The sequence below is a fragment of the Delphinus delphis genome, chromosome 2, assembly GCF_949987515.2.
Source record: "Delphinus delphis chromosome 2, mDelDel1.2, whole genome shotgun sequence".
NCBI classification, from domain to species: domain Eukaryota; kingdom Metazoa; phylum Chordata; class Mammalia; order Artiodactyla; family Delphinidae; genus Delphinus; species Delphinus delphis.
The window spans coordinates 27992621-28007234 of record NC_082684.1 but is presented as its reverse complement, the minus strand read 5'-3'; the positions used below and the strand labels follow the sequence as shown (position 1 = coordinate 28007234).

Genomic DNA, 14614 nt, shown 5'->3' with positions numbered 1-14614 from the left:
ACCAATTTGATATGCAAGTTTAAGGCTTTAGCTGTGAAGCTGCTAGACGCTAGGCTAAAAAAATGATGTTTTAAAAAACTGCATGTATTGCTTTATGCTCTTCATAACTGTTACAAAGAAAGAGAGGTATCACATAATAGGGCTTTTTGGCTGGTCAGGCAAAGAAAACTCACAGAGAGACACTGGATATTTAACCCAATATATACATTCTCCAGTCAAGTTTAATGAGGTACCCACTTTAAGTTTCACACTTGATGGTAAAAGCAGTAGGTGACTAGAATAAGTGGTGGCCAAGGTCACACAGTGGTAGCCTGTGGACTGCTTTGCCCCACAGGTATGTTTTATTTGACTGACATAGTATTAAAAATATAATCTGACATTAAAAAATTGGGATATGGAGCATCTTTTGAGAAACTGGAAGTTCTGGAAACCCTGGGCCTGCACCCTGTATAGCACCAACTGAGTGGGATTTAGAATCAGTTGCTCCTTCCAGACGGGGTGGAGCACGATCACCACAGCCCCGCCTGGCGTGCTTCACTTATTTGCCTTGTCTGCCTGGCCTGGAACCCCTGGATGACATTATAAAGGTCACAGACCAGGGGCCTCCAGGGAGAACAAATGTTGTGTGTGTGGGGAGTGCTTTCTTATGCTGCTAGAGGAACAAAGAATAGTCAATGCCATAGTGTTCCCTTCGATCTCAACATGTTTAGGCCTTTGATTATATCAGGAATATCTATTAGCCTTTTAAATTTAGCTTGATCGGATCTTTGGGAAGAAGAACCTTTTTCTATCTACATCTCTTCCTAGATAGCAGAGGATGACAGAGGATAAAGAAATGCTGCTTGTTAATGTCCGTGTTTTATACTACTTTATCCAAGAAACTTTAGTGCAAGTAGATGTTATAAATTTTAAAGCTCAAAAGGTTAAGCAATGAGAAAAAATCTTACCGTGAAACTCACTTCGTTAAAAAGTATATGCAGTGTATTGAATGCAGCACAGCACCTTTGGCCAACGTTTGCTTTAGGTCATCAGTTTGTCACTTTTCACAACTACACAGGAGGCAGCAGAGATGTGATATAGTGTTTTTCTCCCTAATGTTCGTAATTCTGTGAGGTTTAGTGCTCAGCATGTTTATTTCCATAGTTAATCACTGAAGCAATAAATGATTTTTTTGCTTTGTGGCAGGAAGGAACTTGTTTCGTAGTCCTGACTACAGCCCACTCTGCCCTGACACTATCATGAATAATATTTCTTTGGGGGCCCAAGGATGCTCATTTGAAATAATTCATTTACAATACATCCTTGCACCAGAGTTGTTCTATCATGAATGTTTCCAAATCTACGGCAAAATCAAATGAAATGTGAGTTAAGGCTGCTCTTCTCTAAACTTTAGCGAACTGTTCAGCCAAGAGAAGTCACAACGTGGCTGTGCCAGGGAGACCAAATACACTTCAGCCTTTGTGCGGGAAAACAGTTTTACAAACATAAACTGGCAGTACCTTGAAAAAGCCCACTGTGGAGATAAGTACAAGACATGACCCTTCCTCTTTTAATGGCTCATCTTTTTCTCCTTCTGCATTTTAAGCACTGTATTTTAGAAGTTTTGGGGGAAAAAAAGTTGTAGCAGCAAAAATGATTCTATTACTAAGAAAAAGAAACTGGCAAGAAGCAAAGATTATTTCTGTGCAAAAGTCCCTTGCATTGTTTCTGTTACAAGACCATTTATTTCTTTATTTATATAAAGACTCACTGAATCAAAAATTCACGAAGGCCTAGAGTCTGTGTGTTTTATCCCCAGTGACTAAGGTCGATGCGTAGGCTCACTGAGGCATAGCACTGATTAAGAGTTTAAATGTTTATTTAAAACAGAAATGTCAAACCACTCCACCCTCAACCTTTCAAACATCTGGCTAACAATAAGCTAATTCTTCAGCAACAATGTCAGCGCAGAGGAGTAACTCAGGTTATACTATAACTCAAAAGCAATACTACTGGAAAACTTAAAACACCTAGCACTACATAAAGAAGAAAAGTAGGTTGCAATTTAAGAGAATCAGCTACAGAAAACCATTCAAAGGCATTTCTGCTGCCTCACCTTTTACTTTTTATCTGATGCATGGCTACCACCTTTGAACTGGTTTCTGTTTGCGTAGCTTTTTGGTGGGAAAAATCATATGGCTATCCCAGGCACAATTTGGCAAAGTGCAAATTGTCTCGAAGGCACAGAACTTAGATTCTCAGCCAGATTAACAGCAAACCCAGACTTCCCAAGGGAACGTGCTAGAGAAAACGACCCCAGCGTTCCACTGCTAGAGTGACTTCCCCTCCGGACCAAGAGCCCAGCTCTCACCCTCCTTTCAGTGCTCACTTTCATCCCATAGTCTCAGCAACATGCCCATGTTCCTCGGTTCCATGGCAGAAGCAATACTCATGATTAACACCCAAAATGACCCTGCCTCTCAGGCCTGCTGAGGTGGTGAGCATGAGGGATACAGGAACGTGAAAGGCCAGTCAGTCCTTAAAAAAAAAAAAATCAAAGTTGCATTTACATGATGAATCAAAACCCATTGTTAGGGTTTGTTGCAAACCCCAAGTCCCCAGAACTTGTAACTTTAACCCAGGGTTGGCCCCTTCCCTTATTTTAAGAAAAGGCTTCAGTGATTACATTAGTACCATTGTACTAGGCTTCCCAGAATTGAGAAAACAATGGGAATATTAAACCAAAGAAGATCCCATTGAATAGAGTTGCCCATCCCCAGCTGAGGGGTTTTCCCAGAGCAGCAGCCTTTACACCACCAGTTTTAGGGAAATGGCATAATTTCCATTGCACAGGTCCTTCCAAAATATTAAACAGATATCAAACATTCATTTTTTGGTTGGGGAAAAATGAAACAAAAATTAATTTAGCTCTTTCTAGGGAGGTAGGATATGAGACTCATCAAGGCAGCTCCTGTGACTCAAAATACTAAAGGCTAGGTGGAAACACAACGCTCACATCCTTAAGTAAAACCATCAAACGTTTCTAGGACACTTTCTCTCTCCGGGAAAGCTAGCTTGCTCCTGTCTACAAGGACATGAAGACACGGGGATCAGAAGGGAGCTGTCAGCCAAATTCCTCTCACTTGGCAGGCTCCTCCTGTTCTGCTAGGCTGCAGGGACTACCTGGTCTGGGGGCTGGCTTTGGGCCACTCAAGTAGGAAAGATGATACAGATTCACTGACATGGCTTCATAAAACACCAAAAGGGGAAACACACTGACTAGACATACAGAAAGGGAGCGGTTGGAGCTGCTGATGTCAAGATCAGAACCCTAAGAGCCATGAAGGCAGAGGCACAAGAAGTCTTCTCAGGGGCAGAAGACTCAGTCACTCTAGGCCCTCTCGAAGACACCGAGTAGAGGCAGCTGAAGGAGGGCCTCCCCTCACAGTTTCCTCTGAAGTCCATTCTTACTGCCCCACAGACTCAATTCTCTACGAGATGCCTCATCTCTCAGAGGAATCTTCCAAAGCTAGGAAATCCCACCCTGCGTTGGCCACAGCCTCACACTCCTGCTGTGTGACGAGGAGGGACCTACCCTTCTTTCTCTACTCCTCACTGAAGAAGTCTCACTCAACCCTCAGAGGAAAAGCAACCTAAGCCCACTGCTCCTCCTCAAGCATTTAGCTGCACAAAATAATTGAACTTTCTGAAAACAAGCTGGAGATTGACTCCACCAGACATACTTTCCTGGACTAAGGCTCCTGAGAGGGCTTAGAACACTTCACCACTCTCCAGATGACCCTGGATGGGCCACACCTGGTTCCAGCCCACTCCAGCTTTACACTTTAACCTCCTCCACCCAGAGGTGCAATGCCTGGTGTTGAATTCCCAAGGCAGCTTCCAATTAATGGTGAAAATGGTAAGTGGGATGTAAGCTGCTACCAGCAAAATTAAGGTGAGCATTGTGTCTCCTCTTCAAAGGTGGGATCACCAGATGAGGTACAGAGCTGCTGTTGCTATGGCAGTCACTGAGGACAAAGCCAGGGCCATGGGGCCCTTCCATTCTCCAACACAAAACCACTCCTAGATCCTATCTAATAGGCAATGCTACTCTCCAAGTGTACATGGAAAGTGCTTCAGAGCCTCCGCCTCGCGCTCCTTGTCTGCAAGTGAACGAAGCCAGGAAAGCGCTCTCTGCGTTCAGTAAGTGTGCTGTGAAGGTCTTTGGATTCCAGTTTCCTGGAGGCTATACAGGCTCAGGAGACTAGAGGCTGGGTCTACAGGAGTCTGTTCCCAGGAGGCACCAGGAATCTGAATCTAAATCAGGCTTTGGATCCATTTCCATCTCTTCCTTTGCTGTCTGAGTTCCTTTGGAATGCATCCCCACCTGTCCAGATAAAACACAGTTCCAGGTTAACAACATTGCCACCTAGTTACAGCATTTCAGGACTAGATTTTCAATGCCCACCTCTAAGAATGTGTAGCCATGGTTTTGTGAGAAGCTCATACTACTACCTTAATAATAGGACCTTAGATAAAGTCCACACCTGTACATTTGTTGCAGGTAGGGTGACCAAGTGTCGTGGTTTGCCCAGGACCGCAGGATTTTCTGGGATGCAGAACTCTTCAGTTTTAAAACTCAAACAGCCCTAGGCAAAACAATCCTCCTCCCTCCTACAGCTGCCTATCACTCCATGCTTACTTCAAGTGTGTATATTACTTTCCAAATTACGTTCCAAAGTACATAGACATTATTTCATCTAATTCTCAAAACAACCATACAACAACTATTTTCTTCTTTCAGGTGAGAACCAGGGCTCAGAGAAACAAAGTAATTTGTCCAAACACATAAACCTGGTAAATGGCAAAGCCAAGGTTGACAGTATTTCCCTAACCTAGTTCACTCTATATAGAGCAATACTATGGCCCTTTAAGAACGACTCAGGGGCTTCCCTGGTGGCGCAGTGGTTGAGAGTCTGCCTGCCGATGCAGGGGACACGGGTTCGTGCCCCAGTCTGGGAAGATCCCACATGCCGCGGAGTGGCTAGGCCCGTGAGCCATGGCCGCTGAGCCTGCGCGTCCGGAGCCTGTGCTCCACAAAAGGAGAGGCCACAACAGTGAGAGGCCTGCGAACCCCCAAAAAAAAACAACAAAAAAACGACGCAAGCAGCATCACCGGTGAAGTATTTTTACCCAAAATGTTTTAACTTGAACCTAATCAAGCCTTAAGTCTAAATTCCAGTTTACAGAAATGACAGGGTGACAAAAGAATAAGATAAGCAATGTCTCAGGAAAATAAGGCAAATCCAGAATGTAGGACATTCTGTTAAACAACTGACCCTGTTTCTTCAACAAACCAATGCCATGGAAATTTTTTTTAAAAACGGGAGTAGATGACAACAAAAATAATCGCACAAGACTTCTAAGAAATGATAAAACTTTATGTAAGAACATAAAGGAAGACTTGAATAAATAACTATTCAAGGCTGGGAAGACTCAGCATTACAGACAAGTCAACTCTACTCAAATAAAGATATAATTCAAAGCAAATCTAATAAATTCCAATATAAATACCAAAGGGAGTTTTGAGAAACTTCACTTTTGAGGAATTCTAAGATTCATACAGAAGAAGCAATGTGCAAAAATAGCCAATGTAACCCCAGAAAAGAACAAAAAGGAGCACAGGACTTTCCTTACTGGGAATCAAGGCATTCAAAACTCTAGTATTTTAAATAGGACTAATTAAATAGCTCAAGGCAACAGAAAAGAGATCCTAAAAATGAACCCGTGTGTATGTGGATATTTACAATATATTAAATGTGATCTTTCAAATCAGTGAGGGAAGTATGGATCACTGAACAAAACAATTTAAAAATGTTAAAAAAAAAAGGGGGGTAGAAGTGGTGATGGAATTGTTCTAGATTAAAAGAAATGAGAAACATAATAGTGTAAAAGGGGGTTCTTGACTGGTTTCTGGTCTAATAAAAACAGTTATAAAGGACATTTTTATGGGAAAACTGGGAAAATTTGAGTATCAACTGGGTACTAGATGAGAATTGAGAATACTAGTGTTATTTTTGTTAAGTGTGATAATAGTACTGTGGTTCTCCAGAAGAATGACGTCTTTATTTTTAGATATGTGTAATAAAGTATTTAGGAAGGCTATGTCATGACTTTCATAATTTACTTGAAAATGGTTTAGCAAAAAAAGAAAAAGGAAAAAATATACATGCACATACACACACTCATACTTCAAATACACAGATAAATACCTACACATATTTTAAACATACACAGACACAAACACATTTGAAATAATTACAGCAACATGTTAACAACGGTTGAACCTAGATGGTGGATGTATGGGTGTCCACTGAACCGTAATGTTTAAAGTTTTTCATAATAAGTAGAAGAAAAAGCAAAGGTAACAAATATACAATGGAAGTTAGGTGATGAAATGATTTAATCCAGGTGCCTGAAGAAGGACCAAGCATCTGGGATTAATTACAAACATTACATCATCAAAAGGTAAGTACTTGCAAAGAAGTAAGCCTATTTCAGGCACTGGTGTTTTGTTTCTGTGATTCTTCAAAACAGAATTAAAAATTCAATTATCCTTTTAATGCTCTCACCTGCTGCCCTCCTTCTAATTTCTTGTTCAGCTTCTGTAGCTGCGTAAAAATCTGAAGGTTTTCTTGCTGTAACTTCTGTTGTTCAGCTAGACACTTCAACACCAGACCCTGCAATCTCTCAACCTCCACCTGCAGAGTGCTGCAGGCACAGGTAGGAGTCAAGGGTGTTCCCTTCCCAGCGCATGTTCCTGCGGGATTCAGCCGAGGTGGCTAGAGAGACAGGAGAAAAGGGTCATAGGAGGTTCTGCCCGGATGCTACAGCTCCCCAATCCAAATGTCCTCTAAGTGCTACCAGATTTTACTTTTAAAGTAACAATATAAAACACATATACACAAAGTAAATGGAAGAGAAACTGAAAACTGCTGGGATTACAATAGAACCTGGCTCTAACATAACAGAGCAAGAGAACTCTCAGTGCCTCAGTCTGCATTATGGTAAGGTAAAAGAATAATCATCTATTTTGGAGAACTTTGTGAAAAAATTTAAAGTCATTGATATCTTCCTATTTAAAATGCTGAAGTGAGAGAATGCACAATTTGGTTTGGAACAAGTTTTTTTCTTTTTTTTTTTTTTTTTGCACGCCAGCTTTCTCTAGTTGTGGCAAGCAGGGGCTACCCTTCGTTGTGGTGCGCGGGCTTCTCATTGCGGTGGCTTCTCTTGTTGCGGAGCATGGGCTCTAGACGTGCGGGCTTCAGTAGTTGTGGCACACAGGCTCAGCAGTTGTGGCTTGTGGGCTCTAGAGCGCAGGCTCAGTAGTTGTGGCGCACTCTACTCTATGTGCTCCACGGCATGTGGGATCTTCCCAGATGGAACAAGTCTTTCTGATCACAGTGAGGGTACCATGATTCAAAGGGTCAATATTCATGAAATGTAGTGGATTACACTTTAGAAGAGATTTAAGAGGTGTTCAGTAAATAGGATCGCCAAAACAATTCAAGACAGCTAACTGACAGAGGAATTAAAATGTTTACCTTGAAGTTTCAAAGGCTTTATTTCCTCTTCTGGGAAGCTTTTCAATTATCCTAGCCTGGATTTTCCTCCCTTCTTCTACTGTACTTTGTTTATAGGAAGGGTCAACAAATGATAGCCCATGGGCCAAATCCAGCCTACTGCTTGTTTTTATAAATAAAGTTTTATTGGAACATAAGCATGCCCATTCATTATGCATTATTTTTGGCTGCTTCTGTGTTATGATATCAGTATTGAATGGTTGCAAGAGACTGTATGGTCCGCATAGCCTAAAATAATTACTATGTAGCCCTTTAGAAAAAGTTTGATGATCCCTGGTTTACAGTTTTATTGAGATATTTACCACAATTTGATTTCTACCAAAATTAGGTATACATGCATTGCTCCCCCAGTAGACTACAAGTATTATTTCTTACTTACATTTAGAACCTCCAACCTACCCTAGCAGTGTCATGAAAAGTTGGATTTGAATTTTGGAATTTCAGTTTTGGTACTTCTGAGGCAGAGAGAAAAGAAAGACAATCATCTGGTATAGAAAGATGGGGGCCTATCAGAAATGTGAAAGGGTAGATACTTTTCCACAGAAATCAGTTTCGCCTTGCATACAGGCTTTAAGCACTACTGAACAGACAGTATGAGTTGATGCTGGGCAGCTGGGAAACCAATGAAGCTACAGGGGAAGACAGTGAGGCCAGGAGAAGTGGGCAGAGCTTACAGCCACTGTTTACCTAGTTGTGATTTAAAGGCAAAAGCTCAGTTACCCAGGCTCCTTCTGGGGGCTTGTGTTCCAAAGGAGCTTCAGAGCCCACCTTGAGTCCTTGTAGCTCTTCGTAGGGCAGAGTATCTTTCTCAGATTCTGAAAAAGCTGCACTTAGGGGTGATGGGCTGTCAGGCATAGGGATGAATTCTGCATTTTCCAGCTCCTATGTATAAAAGAAAGAATCTCATCAGTTCTGTTTGAGCCATTTACTTTCGACCAAATTCCCTTCTTGCTATAGCTTTCACTCTGTCGTGACATCAGCACCCTCTAGTGGAGCAGGACAGTTGTGGTTACAACATAGCTCGCCCTACCTGTCAACATCCTGCCATTCCTTCCTCTGAGGAGTGAACAGTGAAGCAAATTCAAACTCAAATCCAAGAACATTTTGGAGTGTCTGACATGTTTCTCTAACACACTCAGTCTACACAGCCTATTCAGTAAGTTGGGAAGCTCTAAGGTAATGGCAGTGAGGCCAACTGCCAGGTTGCTACAGGCTGACCTAAAGCTTTAGATAGAACTGTGTGCTGCTTCCTCCATTCGTATTCCTATGTAGCTATCAAGTTTAATCTTATTATAGAGGGAGCTTTAAATCTACACGTTCTCTCTTTGGTTGGGGGCGGGTACAAAATTTAAAATTTCTCTAACTATAAATGTTGACTGTAGAAAATGTGAAAATACAGATGGGCAAAAGGAGATGATAAAAATCACCAGTAATTCCATCACTCATAGATAACCACTGTTAAGCATTTCTCTACCATAAGGCATTCCAATTGCCCCAATATTCTACTTCTACGAACCACAGTACAAAATCTAGAAGCTTAACCTTTGCATGCATGCATTACAAAAACTGCCTTCAAGGAAGGCTGCATTAATTTCCATTCATTTAAGTAATACAGGTATGAGCGCATCTTATACCTTTTCTTGTCAGGAAGAAAAAGGATTAGAGATTTGGTGATTTCAGTTCAGGTAGAAATCAGAAACCTAGATGCCTGCTGCAAAACGCTTGGATAGGACATGGGAAACAGATCCTTTCTAGTCCCTACAGAGGTACCTCTACCAAAGGAATTACCTTTCGAAGCCAGCCAGGACAGGAGCTGCTGGCCCCACTACTGATCCTCACGGCCTCCGTGGGACTGACTAAACCTTCCATTCCTCGGTCTGCTTCCATTGTTCCTCGGAAGCCTCCACTTGGATCAGGAGTTTCAGATTCCTGCTGACTGTCCTCCTCTTCTCCCCTACCGCCACCGCTGCCACCTCCTGGGCTAGAGCTCTGAACCACTGACAGATACACAGCACAGAAATAGAAAGCTTTGCTATGCAGCAAGATTTACCATCTGATAGCCCCACCGACCCCCGGAGAGGTTCCTAGAGTTGCGTGAAGCAGAACAGCAACAGTGTAAATCAGATACTTGGGACTAAATTTTTAGTTTTTATACAAGGTATTGTGTATCAGTATCTTTATAGCAATATTCACTTCTACTTTCCAAACTTGCTTATCCTTATGTCCACAGCAGATTATCAATGTTCTACCGCATTACTGAATACTCACCCCAACCACAGCATCCAGGCCTTAACAGATATACCCAGACTCCAGCATCCTTCATAGAGGTTCACCTTATATACAAAGCTTTTTCACATTTGAGCCAAACACCTCTTAAAGTTGCCAGATAAACTCACCATTAACTCCCTTTCTGGGGAAACCCCTGAATGGAGAAGTCCTCAACCATTAAGTTCATTAAATTCTTTAATGACTATTCGTAAGAATTTTAAAAATATGATGGCTGGTTCTTTAAATATCATGCAGCATATTCCAAGTTACATTTAATGAAGATGAGCTGATGTACAGTCAGGAAATGACACTGAGCTTTAATATGAGCCAAAGAAAAATATAACTAAGAAAGTAATTTGCCAAAGCTAAAAGAAAAAAAAATTGCATGGTATATTCTAAAGTTAAGTGTAAAAGCTTATTTACGATCACCAGCTAACCTGGCTTGAGGACTGACTATGCCACACTGTGATCCTACCAAAGCCGCAAGAACTGTAGATGCCAAAATAACCTCTTAAGCTTGCTTTTTTGTTTTAAATGGCTTTTAAAAATTATGTTACATTTGACATACACATTAAGACTATTTTTAACATATGTGTAAGTTTTGATGCCTAACAAAATAACCATACATGCATCTACTACATGAAAGTACAATTAGTTTCCAATCCGGTAGCCATTAGCCAAATATGGTTATTTAAATTTAAACAGAATGAAAAATTCAGTTCCTCAGTCGCAAGAGCCATTTTCAACTGCTCAACAGCCACATGTGGCTGGTGGCTATTACACTGGACAGCACAGACATAGAACATTTCCATTATCGCAGAAAGAGCTATGGGACAGGGCTGAACAAGAATAATACCTGTTTTGCTCCATCTGCCTTGTGAATTCCTTCCTTCTCTGGCCTCCTACCTATATATAACTACTCTGATTAATTTTGTATTTTTCATTTCTTCTTGCAAAAAAAAAAACTTTATCACATACTTAGGTATCCTTAAGCAATATATTATTTATTTTGCTTGTTTTTGAACTTTATAAAAAGGCATGTAGTCTGCTGCAACTTGCTTTTTACATTTCACATTATGGAAATATTTGTAGATGTTGTTCATTTTAACACATATAATATTCCATTGGATGGTTATAACATAGTCAACCAACAAATATTTACTGAGCATTTACCATTTGCCAGGCATTCTTCTAGGCAATGTGGATAAAATTATTGAATAAAAAAGACAAAAATCGTTGCCCTTACAGAGTTTCTATTTTCCAGACAATGGACATGTGCTTTTAATCTTAAGGTTTTCCTTTAAATACTGTTCTAGTAAAACAGAGCTCTAATATAACAGCTGTGCTTAGCAAAAAGGTATTTTATCATTTGTGACAGATATTAATATGCACAAACAGATGCTGAGCAATGGATTACTAAAGGAAACTAATAAAAGGTATGATGTGTGTTTGTGTAAACTAGAGCTCAATAAGTCTAGATCAGATTTTCAACTGTCTTTTTGGAGGATTAGTCTGCTTTCATTCTGGGTCTTCATCTGTTTTGATTGCACAAAACATCAGAATCCAGTTCTGAGACATCAAAGACTACAGGTACCCTAGCAAATGGAAAACCAGAAGGAACACAGATTCAATTTCCTAGCATGGCCCCAAATAAGAGAACCATGAAGAAAGCAGCCAAAGGAAAAGTATTAGAGAGGTTTGGGCTGATTTTCCCAACTACATTGAAAGTTCAGCCAACTTTTAATTCTAAGGGCTTATTCTGAAGGACTACTTCTGTAGACTGGAATACCCCTGGGAACACTATGGAAGTAAAGGGTAGATTGAACCCATAGCCCCTAGCATTGAAAGGAAAGGAACAGTACGTAAGTCACAATACAATGTTGGGCAAGCCACGTAATTACTCCCACATGTGTGGTGGCAAAGATGTACTCTCCCTCTGACCGCAATGTAGAAGTCATAACTTATTGTGAAATCTACCAAACTATGACCTTCCCTCTTGATCACTGTATTCCTCATTTTCCAGAGATATTTCCTATTTCCTTTTTTGGGAGACTGCACGGAATTCAACCCAAAGACTCACACCTCAGAAAACCACTGGTATCTGAGATACTGCTACTTACCAGTTCCGATGGATAAACCACTGCTATTCGAACGGATGGTCTTAGAATTCAATACTTTCTCTGAGGAAAAATATTCAGTAGGTAAGCATTGTTTACAGCCAGAGACAGGAAAAGTGACAGCCTAGGATAGGGAGTTAATCTAGGAGATAACTGCTATCTCTCATACCAGATAAAAATATTATAAGCCAAGCACCAATAGCTACTCTATATTCAACTATGTAGCAATTCTCCACCTTAACTATTCTTTGGAATCACCTGGGAAGCTTTAGAAAGTAGCAATGCCTAGGTCCCACCCCAGAGGTTCTGATTTAATTGGTCAGGACAATGGGATTTCTAAAAACTCCTCAAGGGATTCTAACGCACAGCCAAGGTTGTGAACCACTGACCTAAAGAATGAACTTGTAAACCTTCACACAGACCTTTATAATTTGTTCATAACAAAGGAATCTTTATGCAGGAGGCAGTTATGATTTAGTTTCTTTTTAAAGGTGTACTGTATGTTTCTCACAAAAGCATGAGCACAGATAAACTAATTAGTGGACTACTAGAAGTAAATTCTACCGCGAGGGGGTCAGAGCCCTTATGTTATCATAAGACAGCACACAATGTTCTATTCCTACCACTAGATATGGTATCACTGACAATTATTAAGACTTACACGAGTAGCTTCTTTTCTTCAGGACACTTCTGTTTGCCAGAATGTGACCATTAGTAACTTAGGTGTGGGTCTATCCTCTGTCAAAGCCATCCTAACCAACACATATGGAACCCTTACCAACAATGAGAATGGTGTGCCAGCCTCGGCAAGATAAGTCTGGGACGTGATGCAGAGATCCAAAGATAGGCCGAGGCCATGAAGTGCAGATATCAGAGCCATGCGGTCTCTCTGTGGGGGTCATTGCCAGGCGACCATTACCACCATTGCCCCAGGCAAAAATGTGATTATCTAGACAAAAAAAATTAAACAGCAGACAATTGAACAGAACACTGGCTTCCCAACTCTTTTGGGTTTCCCATCTTTATGCCCTAGAGCTAAAAAGATTTTCCACCATGTACAAAACAAGGGAAAGCTATTTATTCCCCTATATAAAGCCTAAACAACTCCTGATGCCACCCATGTAAAAATGACCACCGCTCCTACATACTGCCATCCATTCATTCACTCATTCAACATTTTTGGTCATTCATTCGAATAATTATTGGGCATCTACTTCATGACAGGCACTGCTTGAGGTGCTAGGAAGAGAGCAGAGAACAAAACAAAGTTGCTGCCCTTGTGGAACTGACATTCTAGTGGGAAGAGACTGATAAATAAATTACTTCAGGTAGCATTAAGTGCTAAGAAGGAAGATAAACAATAAAGAAAACTGGAAATAAACAGTAATAGTAGGGTATCATTACTTTAGACAGGGTAGTCAGAGAAGTACTTGTTGATACTTGAGCAGAGACCTGATTGAAGTGGGAGAGAACCAGGTGGATATCTAGGGGAAGAGCTTTCCAGGCAGAGGGAATAGCAAAGTGCAAAGTATGTATCACAAACACAACACAGAAGTCCTCTGCAGCTGGAGCAAAGTAAAGGAGGGGACGGTGGCCACAGAAGAGGTCAGGAGGTGACTGGAGTCTGGGTCATGCAGGCCATTCCAATGACTTTGGTTTTTACTGTTTGAGATAGGAAACTAGTAGAGATTCTGAACAGTAGGTATTTAAAAGGATCCCTTAGGCTACCATGAGGAGAACTGACTGCAGGGGCCCAAGGATGGAAGCAGGGAGATCAGTTGTAATAGTGAAGATGGTAAAAAGTGGTTGGATGTATTCTGAGGATAATCTATAGAATTTGTGAATGGATGGGACGTGGGGTGTAGGATAGAGCTGCCATTTTCTGAAACAGGAAGGCTGCAGGAGGAACAGGTTTGAAAAGAAGATCGGAAATTTGATTTTGAATACAGTAAGTTTGTTTGAGATGCCCATTACCTCTTATCCAAATCAGGGCATTTTTTAATGAAAAGGGGGTGCTATTAATGATTAAGCCCGGACAGTAGGCATGAATCAGGACCAACCTGGGAAGACCGGGCTATAAAGCCACTTTATCTTTAGACATCCAAATCAAGGGACTGTTGAATCAGTGAGTCTAGAAGTCAGGTACAGTAATTAAAGCTATCAGTGCACAGGGAAGATTTAAGGTAATAAGCTCAATTAGATAATAAAGGGAGAGGGACTTCCCTGGTGGCACAGTGGATAAGACTCTGCGCTCCGAATGCAGGGGGCCCGGGTTTTATCGCTGGTCAGGGAACTAGATCCCACATGCATGCCACAACTAAGAGTTCACATGCTGCAACCAAGGAGCCCGGGAACTGCAACTAAGGAGCCCACCTGCCACAACTAAGACCTGGTGCAACCAAATAAATGAATAAATAAATATTAAAAAAAAAAAAAAAAGGGAGAGGATTGTGCCCTGGACACTCCAGGCTTTAGACCTGGATACTACAATCATGGCACTGAACCTACCTGACTGCACTAATCTGTCTATATGTATGTCTCCCCTACCCTACTAGACTGTGAGTTCCCTGAGGACAGGGGCTTTCTGAAACTTTTTTTTTTTTTGCC

At 41.2% G+C, this 14614-nt stretch overlaps 1 protein-coding gene across 3 annotated transcripts in view; it reads right to left on the bottom strand.

Annotated features, from left to right (window-relative positions):
• Nucleotides 1-1836: 1836 nt before the first annotated feature.
• NEK9 (NIMA related kinase 9) overlaps nt 1837-14614 on the bottom strand; it is a 37584-nt gene continuing 24806 nt past the window's right edge. Inside the window, exons 17-22 of one of the 3 annotated variants that reach the window (XM_060004168.1) lie at nt 12786-12956; nt 12011-12070; nt 9411-9619; nt 8343-8504; nt 6612-6821; nt 1837-4366 (exon numbers count right to left, since the gene is read on the bottom strand). In XM_060004168.1, coding sequence (XP_059860151.1) covers nt 4244-4366; nt 6612-6821; nt 8343-8504; nt 9411-9619; nt 12011-12070; nt 12786-12956 — 935 coding nt within the window. In that variant the 3' untranslated portion in view covers nt 1837-4243. The remainder of the gene's footprint in view (nt 4367-6611; nt 6822-8342; nt 8505-9410; nt 9620-12010; nt 12071-12785; nt 12957-14614) is intronic. The other 2 variants (XM_060004170.1, XM_060004169.1) reach the window with 2 other exon arrangements.